This window comes from Muntiacus reevesi, chromosome 3 (assembly GCF_963930625.1).
Source record: "Muntiacus reevesi chromosome 3, mMunRee1.1, whole genome shotgun sequence".
Taxonomy (NCBI): Eukaryota; Metazoa; Chordata; class Mammalia; order Artiodactyla; family Cervidae; genus Muntiacus; species Muntiacus reevesi.
Window position 1 is genome coordinate 57,702,732 of NC_089251.1, and position 15,255 is coordinate 57,717,986.

General features: G+C 45.9%; 1 protein-coding gene across 1 annotated transcript in view; it reads right to left on the minus strand.

Moving 5' to 3' along the window:
• Window positions 1-13,150, minus strand: part of TTL (tubulin tyrosine ligase) — a 33,935-nt gene extending 20,785 nt beyond the window's left edge. Inside the window, exons 1-3 of the mRNA XM_065929185.1 lie at window positions 12,893-13,150; window positions 8,656-8,734; window positions 1,378-1,610 (exon numbers count right to left, since the gene is read on the minus strand). Of these exons, the coding sequence (XP_065785257.1) occupies window positions 1,378-1,610; window positions 8,656-8,734; window positions 12,893-13,049 (469 nt within the window). The 5' untranslated portion in view covers window positions 13,050-13,150. The remainder of the gene's footprint in view (window positions 1-1,377; window positions 1,611-8,655; window positions 8,735-12,892) is intronic.
• Between the last annotated feature and the right edge of the window lie 2,105 nt (window positions 13,151-15,255).

A 15,255-nucleotide genomic window follows, 5' to 3' on the forward strand; every position in this document is an offset into this window, starting at 1 on the left:
GAGCAAGGCCAAGAATAGGGGGTGAGATCAGAGATATGGGCAAATACCAAGTGGTGTCGACTTCCAGCAGGACTTGAGTTTATTCTAGTTGCCTTGGGGAGGCAGCTGGTAAGTCTTGAGTGGGGAGTAATATGATCATGTTTCCATTTTTAAAACATCATTGGGCCTGAGAGCAGGAGAGCTGCTGTGAAAAGGCATTGTAATTACCCAGGTTAGAGAGAACAGGAGCTTTGATGTCAAGGGAGACCAGTGGAAATGGCAAGAAAAGTTCTATTTGAGACTATTTTAAAGGTAGAGTTAGCAAGACTTGCTGATGTGTTAGAGATTGACTGTAAAGCAAAGAGCAGGCAAGAAGGACTCCCAGGTTTGGGGTCCAGAGGCTGGGTGAAAAGTGGGATCATGTACTCCATGAGCAGGCAGAAAGAGGAGCAGGTTGGGGTGGGTATAGTTTGGAAGGAAACAAAAGGTTCTACATCAGACATATTAAGTTGAAAATGCTTACCGTTGGGTTTGGAGCTTAAAGAGAAAGCTCTCAGCTAGAGACACTTTTGCTTATTTTATTTTGCTTTATTTTTAGTATACAGTAAGTCCCCTACATACGAACCTTGAAGTTGCAAACTTTCAAAGATGAGAATGTGTGTTTGTATGTCAAAATCACGTAAGGTAGTTCACGTGTCTGGAGCACGCTGTCACGTGATGCATCCTCTACAAGCGGTTGTGCAGCTTGCCCTTCGTCTCCTACTGCTCATGACCCTTCAGCTCGACCACCTCCCACCTCCTCTCCCTCCTCCATCAGTAACTCTTCTTACCTGTTCACTCGATGCCAGCCCCTGTGTGCCAGCTGTTGTACTGTACTACTGTACTTTTCGTGGCACTGTGGTGTAAGATGAAAAATGTTTATTTTTTTAATGTCTTATTTGTGTGAAAAGTATTATAAATCTATTACAGTACAGTACTATATGGCCGACTGTGTTAGTTGGGTACCTACGGGAAAATTCCCTGGATAAGGGAATGGCTACTCACTCCAGTATTCTTGCCTGGAGAATCCCACGGACAGAGGAGCCTGGTGGGCTACAGTCCATGGGGTTGCCAAAAGACGGACACGATTGAGCTACTAGGCACACGCACAAACAAACTGGGCTTATGAATGTGCTCTCAGAATGGAACTAATTCGAACGTAGGACTTACTGTAAGTGATTTGGAGATACACATTTCTAGGTCATCAGAACCTAGTTATTTTAAATTGTGTAACTAGATGTGGTCTCTATTCTTGAGGATTCAGATTAGAATAGTCCCTGATCTAAAGACATCATTTGAATCTAACAAAGCATATTACACACCCACAGGGAAGGGAGAGGGGCAGTGATGCCAACTCACCTTTGGCTCCGGCTGACGACTTTGCGATCCAAACATTGCCCTCTCCCTCCTCTTTCTTTCTGTTATATGAAGCCAGGAAAAATTCTCTCTCGTCCGTCCTTGAACTATGGAGCGGTGGATGGATTCCATTCTGAGCTGGAGCAACTGGGGTCTTGAGGTTGGTTGGATAAATCACGTAGGACTCGGGGAACCATGTGCAGGACTCAGCCAGTTCTGGGCTGGTTTTGATGAGCCTGGCAGACGATAGAAGGTCAGTCTCTCTTCTGAGGACACTCTCTCCCTCTATTCAGAAAAGCCAGTGCTTTGCCCCACAGCTCTCCAAGGAGGCATGGCCAGAGCCTGGAGCTGGTCTTATACCACGCCTCACTCTTGGCCTCACTGGGCAGACCTCCAATGGACCACAGAGCAGCACACAGCTGTTACGCACGACCTTACAGGCACATTCCATGGAATTCCAAAGGGGTTTAATGTCCAGAACTTTAACTCCTCTTAAAATGCATCACTAAGGAAACTTAACATGCAGTGATCCTGAACCAACATATTTCCAACAAATACGCTGTAGCCAAGCTAGGCCTGCACTAACAAATCCAAGTGGAGAATTGAGGAAACTATCTGGATTACTAGCAAAAATACTACCTTGGCCCAACTCTGGAGAGAAAAGCCTAATACTTTGGAATTTGAATTATCTAAAGACTTATTTTAGTCTTTTACTTCTCGCTTTTAGCTCAGCCTGGTTTCAGTGGCAGAGTAAGAAGAATCTTTTTTTGGTGGGGGGAGGGGCAGCCCCATGTAGCTTGCAGGATCTTAGTTCCCAGACCAGGGATCAAACCTGTGTCACTGGACTGCCAGGGAATTCCCAGGAAGAGTCTTTCTAATGGAACACAGGACTCTGGTGGTCATAACTAAACACATCTCCTGCCTCCCAATAACATAACAAGGGGGATATAAAATCAGGCACTTAATAACACAAGGGCTTCCCTCGCCATCTCCTTCCCAATGAGATCCCTAGGGGCAGGCACCAGCATCACCTTTCATGGATGAGGTACTGGGTCACAGAAAAGTGAATTTCCCAACATCATAAAGGTAGTGAGGAACAGGTAGGATGTAAGCTCTGAATCATTCCCAAGTCCTAACTCTAAACCCATTTTTGGTCCCCAGGAATCAGATGAGGGAAGAACCTGGCCAAAGACACTCACAAGTGTCCCCTGAGCTGCACTTCCTTGTCTCTCTAAAACAGAAACGGCAGAGCCTGGTCTGTAATCAGCAAAACTCAGTCTGCGAGCCAACAGCAGAAATAATGAAAAGAAACTATAAATTTAGATTTTTAAATGAAGCTCTTCTCTGATAGCTCAGTTAGTAAGGAATCCACCTGCAATGCAGGAGACCCTGGTTCAATTCCTGGATCGGGAAGATCCGCTGCAGAAGAGACAGGCTACCGACTCCAGTATTCTTGGGCTTCCTTTGTGGCTCAGCTGGTGAAGAATCCGCCTGCAATGTGGGAGACTTGGGTTCGATCCCTAGGTTGGGAAGATCCCCTGGAGAAGGGAAAGGCTACCCACTCCAGTATTCTGGCCTGGAAAATTCCATGGACTATAGGGGTCGAAAAGAGTCAGACACGACTGAGTGACTTTCACTTTCACTTTAAGTCAGAGGCAATGGAATTTAACTTAAAGAACTCAAAATAACCAAAAAAAACAAACAAACATACATTTCTTCTCACAGATCATTCGGCTCTATCTGCACTGTCCAATATGGTGGCCATGAGCCACATGGAACTTTCAAGTGCTTCGAAGTGCTTGCAAAGTGGCCAGTGCAACTCAGGAACCCAATTTCCAATTGTGTCTAGTTTTAATTTAAAAGTTGAAGCATTGTAAGATATGTCTCCATGAAGCACAATAGTACTGTTTTGGCAAGATGATGTTTCCCTTTAACCACTGGGTGACCTAAAATGCTGTTGTTGGAGGGTGGCCTGTGTGTCGGTGGCACACGCTGCTTCTAGTATTAAACATAAAAGCATCACTGTTCTCTTTGTGGACAATAGATGGATTCATGCAAATTGTTTTCCAGGCACTGATGAAACATTATAACATGCTTATTATGCTCATAGCACAAGTTATAGTAATAGCTTTGTTGTTGTCGTTTACTCAATAAGTTGTGTTCAGCTCCTTATGACCCCATGGACTGTGGCCCTTCAGGTTCCTCTAGCCATGAAATTTCCCAGGCAAGAATACTGGCATGGGTTGCCATTTCCTTCTTCAGGGGATTTTCCTGAACCAGGGACTGAACCTGTATTTCCTGCAGGTGATTCTTTACTACTAAGCCACCTGGGAAGCCCTAGTAATAGCTAGGTAATCATAATTGGTAAACAAGCATAATTTTTTTTTATTAAAAAAAATGTGTATGGACAAGTTCTTTAATTTAAAACAAAGGTATACTACTGATTCAAAACTGAGTGGAGATGCAGAAGCCAGAGCTATAACTACACAATAAAGGAAAAATAAGCACTAGAAGACATTCAAATGTGTGTCACAAATTTCACCATGGATGGCAATTAAAATCTGCTGTTGAAGGAAAAATGAAGTTTGTTGTATAAAGGGGACATTTTCAAGAAACATAAGGAATTCGGTAAGTGTTTACCTCTCAACAGTCAAAAAACAAACAATGAAATTAGTGGCTAAAATCAGAATTAAAAATTCAACAGAAAAAAACTTTAAACACATTTTTAATAGGATCTGGGTTTGTAACTTTGTTCAGCTATGAAATGGCTTGGATTCTTACATAAAGAAACAGTATCGTTTTAGACGGAAATGTAGTAAAAGAATTTTTAGGAAAGCCTAAAAAAATATTTTACAAAAAGTGGATGGTCTTTAGTTAAGCCATCAATAACTGCCCAGAGAGTACAAAGCATTTCTAACAATATCAAAGATTCAATCAAAATGTGAAAATTTTGAAATATTTTTCCTTAGCGTTAGATGAGTTGGGTGACAGAAGCTGCCCAATTAATAATTTGTATGGTTTGCCTCAAAAGATTTCCAAATATATGAAAAAATATTGTCAAATTGCAGCCTAAAATAGAAACTCATGGTAAAGGATACTTTCTAATCTTCTGTGAAAAAATAGTTTCTGCCATGACAGACATTACTTTAGCTAACCTGGGTTAAAGTCTGGATTTACTAGGATTTAATAAACTGATGATTGCTTGGTTTTTGTTTTTTTTTTGCTTTATTGCTATATTCTACTGCATGATACATATCGACACATACTGAAAACATTTGTACTCAGTATGGATAAATTGTTAAAATGGTTCAGCACATACTTGCAAATGATACAATGAAGAATGGAAGAAACACAAGATGATGAATTTAATCATCCTGTGTTCTTTACCAATGCCCCTGAGTGAGAGATAGAAGAATTTTACCAGGATTCTTGCACTGTTAACTCCAATTCACATTCTCTTAAAATAAGAGGAATGCTTACCAAATCATTCTTTTCAATTATTATTTCACTCAATAGTCAAAGATAAAAAATGGCCTTGTGATTTATATTTTTTCATAAGTATATATATATTATATATATTTCATAAAATATATATTTATATTTTTTTATATATCCATGCTGCATGTGTCTTTCTTTCTCAATTATTCTTTCTTTCTCAATTGTTATTTCACTCAATCGTCAAAGATAAAAAATGGCCTTGTGATTTATATTTTTTCATAAATGTATATATATTTTATATATATTTCATAAAATATATATTTATTTTTTAAATATATCCATGCTGCATATGTCTTTCTTTCTTCTTTTTTCCCCACACCCAAGGCATGCAGAATCTTAATTCCCAAAGAGGGATCAAATCTGTGCCCCCTTGCAGTCGAAGAGCAGAGTCTTAACCACTACACCTCCTGGGAAGTACACCAATGAAAATTTAATGTTTGAGTTTAGATGTGCTATAAATATAAAATACACACCAGATTCTGAAGACTTGAATACAAAAATAACATATCTCATTAGTTGTTTTTTATATTAATTACATGTCAAACTGACGTTTTAGAATTATTTGGTTAAATAAAATATATTACTAAAATAAATTGTACACTGTCTTTGTACTCACTTTTTTAAGTTAATTAATTAATTATTTGGACTGTCTGGGCCTTCATTACTGCACGGGTTTCTCCCTAGTTGTGGCGAGTGGAGGCTACTCTCTAGCTGTGGTGCGCAGGCTTCTCACTGTGGTAGCTTCTCTTCTTGCAGAGCCCGGGCTATAGGGCCTGTGGGCTCAGTAGTTGTGACTCCCAAGCTCTAGAGCACAGGCTCAGTAGCTCTAGTACACGGGCTTAGTTGTTCTGAGGCCCGTGGGATCTTACATCAGGGACGGAAACCGAGTCTCCTGCATTGGCAGGCAGATTCTTTACCACTGAGCCACCAGGAAGCCTTCTTTGTACTCATTTTAATGGGGCTGCTAGGCAATTTAAAGTGATACATGCAGCTAGCACTCTATTTACTTTATTTTGAATCTGCCAGCAACACAGGGAACCTGGGTTCAACCCCTGGGTCAGGAAGATCCCCCAGAGAAGGGCATGGCAACCCACTCCAGAATCCTGCCTGGAAAATCCCACGGAGAGGAGCCTGGTGGGCTACAGCCCACAGAGTCGCAAAGAGTTGGACACGACTGAGCGACTAGCACTTTTACTTTCACTTTGAGCCATATAAACGATGGGACAAAGGGAATGACCACAGTCCTTCACAGGACACCTGAGAGAATGAAGGGAGCTTAGAGGATGACGCCAACCCCCAGCCCGCTAAGTCACATCGCCGTGTACAGGGTGCCATAGCAGACCACGTCACATGCCATGGGGAGGCAAAGAGCGGGCATGATCCCCGACATCCCCACAGATGGGACACGGGGATTCTGAGTGGCACTGTCCAAGGTCACAGAGATCCAGACACTTACTCAGATCTACTCATGCCTCTAGCTCTGAACTCTCTCCCTCTTATCTTAGCTGCCAAGTATGCAAATATAGAGAACATTACTTTTCACAGTATCATCTGCTTTTTACTTGAAAAAAAAAAATCTTACCTTTATCTTTAGGAAAAAAATCACAGAATGAACAAGCACTTTATCAAAATATCTAAATGAATAACCTCAATAAATAATCCCACTTCTACTCCTAGTTCTTATGAAACAAACTTCTGAGTTCTAAATATGTAAATAAGGGGACTTCTCTGGTGGTCCAGGGGTTAAGAATCCACCCTGCAATGCAGGGGCCATGGGTTTGATCCCTGGTCAGGGAACTAAGATTCCAAAGGCTGTGGAATAGCTAAGCCTGAACACCACAACTAGAGAATTCATGTGCTACAACTAAAGATCTTGCATAAGGCAACAAAGATTCCATGTCACAACTAAGATCCGATGCAGTCAAGTAAATAAATGTTAAAAAACAAATAAATACGTAAATATGTAAAAACACTTTATGAAGCTTTGTTCTCCTTTAGGAGTAGCTGATAAATCATGAAAATCCATCACAGGGAGACGTGGATACATAAGTTACTAAGGGCAGTGAGTCTGAGCCAAAAGGTGGAAATACTCCTATCAACACAAGTCAGTAAATATCTAGAGCTCAGAAAGCAGTGTGATTGGGGAAAAGAGTATTTTCATTGAGTCACGCCTTCTAGTGTCTTACCTAAGTGATATGTTTGGCTACATACGCATTCACACCAATCACCATAGAGGCAATCCTGGAGACCTGATTTGAGGGGCCCCACACCTCTTTCATTTATACAGTATGGACTCTGACCCTCATATGAGTCCAAGACTTTACATAAATTAATTCAACTAATCCTTACAACAACCCCGAGGTAGCTGCCATTATTATCCTCATTTACAGAAAAGGAAAGTAAGGCATAGGGTCAAATGCTCCCTCTGCGCCACTGTTAGAGACATTATGTGCATTACAACCTCTTTGTGAAGGATGCACTGAGGCTTAGAGGGATCAGAAAATTTCCCCAAGCTGTTAAGAAGAGTAGAAATTAAAACCCAAGCTGCTGATCCTAGATCTTAATCACTGGATCAGGCTGCTCCCTTCCACCTTATGACACTGCTCTTCTGTTTTTGTTCTGTCACACCACAAAGCATGTGAGATCTTAGTTCCCTGACCAGGGATGGAACTCATGCTCCCTGCATTGAGGAGTAAATGGCAACCCACTCCAGTATTCTTGCCTGGAGAATCCCATGGACAGAGGAGCCTGGCAGGCTACAGTCCATGGGGTCAAAAAGAGTTGGACACTGGACTGACTCTTTGAGTCTTAACCACTGGACCACCAGGGAAGTCCCATGATGCTGTTCTTTTGGCAGCAAGCCATAAGTGAACTGCTCAGAGATGGGCAGTGTGGTAGATACTGGTATATTCTCCCCAGGTGTCCCTTCTGAGGAGCCCCTGGCTGCTGTGAGTTGACTGCTTATGTGCACTCCTTCTCCAGGGACCAGCTGCTGCCTGGAAATGCTGGGAAGGTGTCCTCCCATAGCCAGTGGCTGACCGACATCAGAGCCTAGATTATCAAGGGGCCATTTACTCCCAGTTTCCATGGAATCAGGCTGAGTTGAGATTTCAGCTGAAACCACCTCTTTGCTTGGCTGCTTCTCCGGCTTCCTTGGTTCTCAGTGAGTTTCTCCTGCAAGCCCTCTCCTCATTAATCACTGCCATGAGAAGCCCTGTCTCAGGCTCTGCTTCAAGGGATCCTCACCTAAGAGTTGTTGTTGTTGTTGAGTCACTAAGTAGTGTCTGACTCTTTGCGACCCCATGGACTATAGCCCCTCAGGCTCCTCTGTCCATGGGATTCTCCAGGCAAGACTATTGGAGTGGTTGCCATTCCTGGGGGATATTCCCGACCCAGGGATCGAACCTAAGGATTAGCGGGCAGATTTTTACCACTAAGCCATCAGGGAAGCCCCTCATGTAAGAGACAGACAGGCTTTACCAGACACATATAGCAAAGTTTGGATAACAATCAAAAACTAATATTTGGGGGCTCCCCTGGCAGTCCAGTGGTTAAGGCTCCTAGCTTCCAATGCAGGAGGCACAGGTTTGATCCCTGGTCAGGGAACTAAGATTCAGGCAATGTGGCAACACACACACAAACCCCAAAACTGACCTTTGATTGCTTTCTAAATGAAAGTATTTTCACCCTTAAAAGACAACTCCACATTCTGCTTAAATGTTTTAGGATGAAAGCTCACGTTTAGGTGACAATGGGAAACACTGGGTCTTCAAGAACACTTACTTCACTAAAGATGCTTTGCGACATAGTTTGTCGGCCCCTCTGTAGTAATTCACCAACTGCATCAGCCCAGGCTCATGACCTGTGAAGCAAAGAGGAGGTTCAGAAAGGAAACAGACCATTTCTCCGATGGAAAACAATGTCAGCACCCGCATACAGGACAGAGAGCAGCGTGTCACGCTTAGCTCGTCCTTCCCCCATTATCAGACTGGGTGTTGGAAAGGGAGTGATTCTGTTGCCCTGCACCTCAATGCCCCTTTGCTCGGCTTTCGGCTGGAAATTCTCACCCTCCCCAGAGTGGAGATTATACCAGTATCAAAGGTCTGCCAAAGACTACTGCTGCCTTTGTTCCTAGTGTGAACCAGTAATTTCTATTTTGCCTCTCCTGGATCCCCACTGTACCTCACTCCTGGCTTAACACATGGATTTAATAATCTCTGGCATCACCGACTCGATGGGCATGAGTTTGGGTAAACTCCGGGAGTTGGTGATGGACAAGGAGGCCTAGCCTGCTGTGATTCATGGGGTCGCAAAGAGTCGGACACGACTGAGCGACTGAGCTGAACTGAACTGAACTGAACTGATACAGTAAAGACTTAAATGGTCAGACTTCTGATGTTGCTACCCTTGCTCTCTACAGCCATCGAGGAAGGCAGTAGAACTAAGATCCTGCTGTTCTCAAGCATGTCTACCTCTGCAAGCTCCTAGGGGAGCCATTAGCTAGCTGAGGGGGGATGGTGGAGAGGTCGTGTCTATAAATTCAGAAGCCCTGAGAATATTCTTCTGTGCATACTCCCACAGGGAAACTCATTTTCAGTAGGTTGCACTGCATGTCCCCCTCCTCTATAAAACTAAAGCAGAAGGATACAAATAAAAACAAAAGCCTCAATTAAAATTTTTTTTATTGAAGTAGTTGATTTACAGTATTGTTAGTTTCAGATGTACAGCAGTGATTGAGTTATACATATATCTCTCTATATATATTTCAGATTCTTTTCCACTGTATTTAATAATCATATCCATTACAAGATATCAAATATAATTCCCTGTGCTATACAATAAATCCTTCTTTTTCATCTATTTTCTATATAGTAGTGTGAATTGGTTAACCTCAGAGGCCTAATTTTTCCCGTCCCCTCCCTCCCCTCTGGTAGCTGTAAGTTTCTTTTCTATGTCTGTGAGTCAGTTTCTGTTCTGTAAATAAATTCATTTGTACTATATTTTTTAGATTCCACATATATGTGATACATATTTGTCTTTCTCTGTGTGACTTATTTCACGCAGTATTATAATCTCTACCAAAGCCTCAATGTATATTTAACATCCTAACAAAATGCACTGAGTTTTCAGCCACACAAAAGTAGAATGAAACAAAGGGAGTTTGAATTGAAGATGCCAGAGGTAAGAATAGTTCATCTGAGGACAGCATATAACCAAATAAGAAGTTTCAGGCACTAACTAGCTCTTATTATCTCCCTAAAACAGATGGACTGGTTCACACCTAAACTGCCCACTTTCTCTTCTCCATGGCACCAGCATTCTTGGGCCTTTATCCGGCTGGGCCATCTCCTTGGGTTTTGCACTGTGTACAAAATGTATATATCCCTAACATTGAAGTCATATAACCACCTGGGTGTGGGATGCTGTTTTGCTTTTTTTTTTTTTTCTGCTTGTTTTTAAGAAGCTAACCTTTAAATTTTTTTTTATTGAAGTATAAGTGTTAGTTTTTTTTTTTTTTTGGCTGACATTCTTTTTAGAATTTCTTTTTTTAATTTTTATTTTATATGGGACTAGAGTTGAACTGGGGCTTCCCTGGTGACTTAGTGGTAAAGAATCCACCTACAATGCAGGAGTCGCAGGTTCCATCCCTTGGTAGGGATGATCCCCTGGAGAGGGCACTGCAACCCACTCCAGTATTCTTGCCTGGAGAATGTCATGGACAGAAGAGCCTGGTGGGCAACAGTCCATAGGGTTGCAAAGAGTTGGACACAACTGAAGAGATTTAGCGCCCATGTACACAGTTGTTATTTCTGGTTATACAGCAAAGTGATTCAGTTATACATACATAGAATAGCTTGCATCTGCTAATGTCAAACTCCCAATCAGGATGCTTGGGAGTTAATGTTATACAAGTTTCTGATGTATGATGGGGACTCCATCGAAGGACTGATTCCAACCCCCAGAAATCTTGGAATAAGAAAATGTGTTTGGAGATTGCCCCTTGTCTCCGCAGGAAGCCCTCAGTTTTCTCATACAAACCAAACGTTTACTGAGCAACTGTTGACTTCATGGTACCGGTGTAGGTTTTGGACCTTCTAGAATTCTGCTTCTACATCCTAGTGCTGAGCCCCACAGCAGTGCTGATGGCCCCTGCTTCCACCACCGCTGAGCCACTGTTATCAGTTGTTGTTGTTGTTGTTGTTTTTTCTAATTTATTTATTTTTTATTGAAGGATTGTTGTCAGTTTTTAATTTTAGGATTCCAACCTCAGCTCTTTCAGCCAGGTACCACCCAGTCCAAAGAAGAAAGTCTGTCAGGCAGGGAAGCAGAGAGAGTAAGGAGGAAATTTAACATTCTCAACTCTAAGCAGGTTATTTTCTTTCAGGGAAGGCATTCTTCTTGGTGAGGGCTTCCTGGGGAGACAGTTTAACAAAAGGCAATCTCCAGGCACATTCTCTGTATTCCAGAATTTCTGGGGGTTGGAATCAGCTCTTCCATGGAGTTCCCATCATACATTAGAAATTTGTGTAAGAATAAAAAGTTGTTCGTGGTCCCATTTTAATGAAATTTCAGTAAGGAGAGGGTGAACCCCCTTCATTGCTCAAATCATTACAATTCTACAGGCCCCCACCCAACTGTGCTCTCCATGCAAGCTCACCAAGGGCTTATTGTTGTGGTGATCTCTAAGTTGTGTCTGATTCTTTGTGATCCCATGGACTGTAGTCCTCCAGGCTTCCCTGCCCATGGGATTCTCCAGGCAAGAATGCTGGAGGGGGTTGCCATTTCCTTCTCCAGCGGATCTTCTCCATCTTGGGATCGAACCCAGGTCTCCTGAATTGGCAGGTGGATTCTTTACTGCTGAGCCACCAGGGAAGCCTTCAGCAAGGGCAAGTCAATTCCAGATGGCTATTTTCATTCTTTGCCTCTTGCACCTCTCAACCCTCTGACCACACCTATTTCTAAAAACGGTCTCCTCTACTGGAGGTAGGACACTGCCCTCTCTAGGACGCCCTCCAAAGCAGAGATGACTTTTCCTCATTATTGACCCTCCCCTTCCATTCTTTGGTAATACACTGGGGTCCCAAACCCAGGGGAATTTTGGCAGGGCGCACTGGCAACCTCGAGTGAGGCTGCAATTCCCGGATGACTGTGCAGTGAGGAGTGGCCGTGAGACTATGCTCAGGTCAATGGGATGTGAAAGGAAGTGATCCGCACAACTTCTGGATTACGTCATCTAAAAAGGAGCCGCTGGTCCTCTCCTTCCCCAGCCCCTTCCTACAGGCGGATATGGAGATGTGGTGCTGCCTGCTGCAACCATGGGCACGAAGGGAACTCCCTCAGAGACAGCAGGCAGAGAATCCAGTGTCACGAAAAATCTGCATTCAACACGAAACTGTGGAAACGTGTTCTTTGGGGGTCTAAGGAAATGTCCAAAATCAGACACTCTTCCGCCCTTCGCTGGGCTGGGCTCACAGGTTTTGGAATTCAGAGGTCTTTTCCAAATCCCCTGACAGTTTGAGTACTCGGAGAGCTCAATCCTCAGAGCTTTTTCAACACACGCAAGCACCCCTCCCGAGCCCAAACAGGCAGGGCGGAATCCTCGGAGGAGGAACTATGCAAGAGGACTCCAGCCAGACATCCGTCCCCGGCCTCGCGCCGCCTGGCGATCCGCTCAGCCGACCTACCAGATTTGGGGGTGTTGGGCCCTGGGGAATCCGGGGAACAAGCGGCCTCGGCTCCCCGCCCCCGGAGAGACCGACGCCGCCGGGGGGAGAGGGCTGCGGGGGCCGGTCATTGTCAGGAGGCAGCTGCCGTCCCGGCGGCCCGCACAGCCACTCCCGCCCCAAATTCGATGAGGGCAAGAGAAGGCAAGAAAAACGCTGTGCTTGGCCCACTAGGGATGCAGTTTTCGATCTGACCGAGGAACGACGGAGGGGAAAAGGTTTCCGACCTTAAAACAAAAGCGCTCGTCCTACGGGGGAAGGGAGAGAGCAGGAGGGCGCAAAACGGGGACGCTCACCCAGTCTCCCGAAGGGCAGCCGGTTCCTTTCTCCCAGCATCAGGTTGAACCTGGGGTTGTCCCGCCGCAGCCGCTTCCAGTGGCCGGTGGCGAGCAGCAGCCGGGACACCTCGGCGTAGACGCTGCTGTTCTCGTCGCGCACCACGAATGTGTACATGGCGAAAGGCCGCGCGCCCGGGCCGCCCCGGCAGCCGCCGCAGGGATCAGCCGGCCGGGCTTGCGGCTCAGCTAGGGACCATCCCCGGCTCCCGCCGCGCTCCCGCCCCGCTCCGGCCCCGCCCCGCACGCTCCGACCGCGCCCCCGCGCCCGCCCCCAGCGACTCCCGGGTCCCGAAGGCTGCCCGCGGTCGGGCGCCTGCGCGTCTGCTGTAGCCGCGAGCGCAGCCGGGACGCCGCGCCCACCCCCGGCGCGGTCCCGCCCATCCCTGGCGCTGCCACTCCCACCACCGGCGCGACCACTCCCACCACCGGCGCGGCCCCGCCTCCGCCCCGTGATTCCGTGCGGCCGGCCCTGAGGCTGGCTACGGGGTGGAGGCTTGCACCTGTAGGGGCGCCCGCCACCCTCCCCGGGCCGGCTCCCTGAGCCTGAGGGTGCGGGGGCTGACTGGAGGAGGGGGAGCGTGGCGGCGGGAGCTGGCCCTGGAGAGGACCGGAAACTGGGGCGGTCCTCCCGAGCCCTGGGTCACTGTCGAGGGGCGGGGACTCGGCGGTGTCGGAGGATCACTTTTCAGGGCGCTTGCAGGTAGCTTTCCACCTGCTATTTCAAGGGGACATTTTATGGATTAGAAACAAGTTCTAAGGCTTCATACTGTGTCTACGATGCTCTCCTTTTACTCTCCTGTTTAAAGACCGCAGAGAAGCAGAGGCGTTCCGGTGGCTGCTGGTTTCCTTTGGGGCGAATGCTCCTTACACTTTCTGAGACCTCCTGGGTGGCGCACAGCCGGGGGTTGGAGGTGACTTTAGATTCCTTAGGTCACTGACATGGGGCTTCCCTGGTGGCTTAGTGATGAGGAAACCACCTGCCAATGTAGGAGACAAAAGAGACTGGGGTTCAATTCCTGGGTGGGCAAGATCCTCTGGAGAAGGAAATGGCAACCCACTCCAGCAGGCTTGCTTGGGAAATCCCATGGACAGAAGAGGTTGGCGATCTACAGCCCGTAGGGTCGCAAAGAGAGGGTCACGATGGAGCGACTAAGGTTGTTGGTCCCCTGCATACAGGCCCTGGGGAGCCCTGGATCTGCCCTGATCTTACCAGCGATGGGTCACTCGTTTTCCCTTCTTCAGACTGATTTCTCCTTAGGAGTGAGGGGAGGGTGGTACTTTGAAGTCTGTTCAGTCCTGATCTCACTCTAAATTCCTTTTAGGAAACAATTTTTGATGCATTTGAGGGAAGGAGAGAGGATTTCTCGCAGAGGTTCCTAGACTTCCTTATAAATTACTCACATCAGCCAGGCCCCTCACATCTCTTACTCTTCTTCAGCGAAAGAGCATCCGGGACCTGCTGTCCCAGTGCTCACGATATTTACTTAGCATATTGTAAAAGCGCGCTCCTCGTTCGCATCTAGTTGGGCCACTACCTGGAGGCATCACTGGCAGTGAGAAGCTGGCTCAGCGGGGAAACAGGAGCAGGACCAGGAGGGCTGGGGTGATTACATTTCCTCACCCCCCAAGTCCCACCCCCAGCAGTCGGACATCCCTGAGGAATGAGAGTTGGTAGATAGTCCCCCGGCTTCCTCACCCCTCCAGTGACTGAGTCTGAGGGGAGGCATACTTCCTACGCCTTAATTCAAGGTCATCAGCAGAAGCACTTCAGTTGTCCACAGCTGTAACCTGTTCATTCATGCATCTTCTCTTGTTGGATTCCTTCCTTCTGGTTTACTGTCCCATCTCTCTTGGGATCACGGATCAAATAAACTCCTTGCTCTCAATCCCTTTATCAGGTCCACCTTTTGGGGGAACTCAGGCGAAAACATTGTAACTGCTTCTCTTCACAACCAGTCATCTTAAATATTTATTTGACTGCGGCATTCGAGATCTTCAGCTGCCGCATTCAAACCCTTAGTTGCTTGACCAGTGGTGGAACCCAGGGCCCCTGCATTGGGAGCATGGAGTCTTAGCCACTGGATCACCAGGGAAGTGCTATTCACAGCCAGTCATCTTGACAGTGACACCCACTTTCAGCCTTCTTCCTCACTCACTCCTTCTGCACCACCCACTCACCCCTGCAAGCTGGCTTCTCTCTCTACTGCTCCACAGTCATGAATTTCATTAGGACTCTGGCTGTCTAAATCCAGTCGTTTCTTTTCTCCCTTTTCTTACCTACATTTTATAGTGAACATTATCTTGTTTGTTTTAGTTTTTGC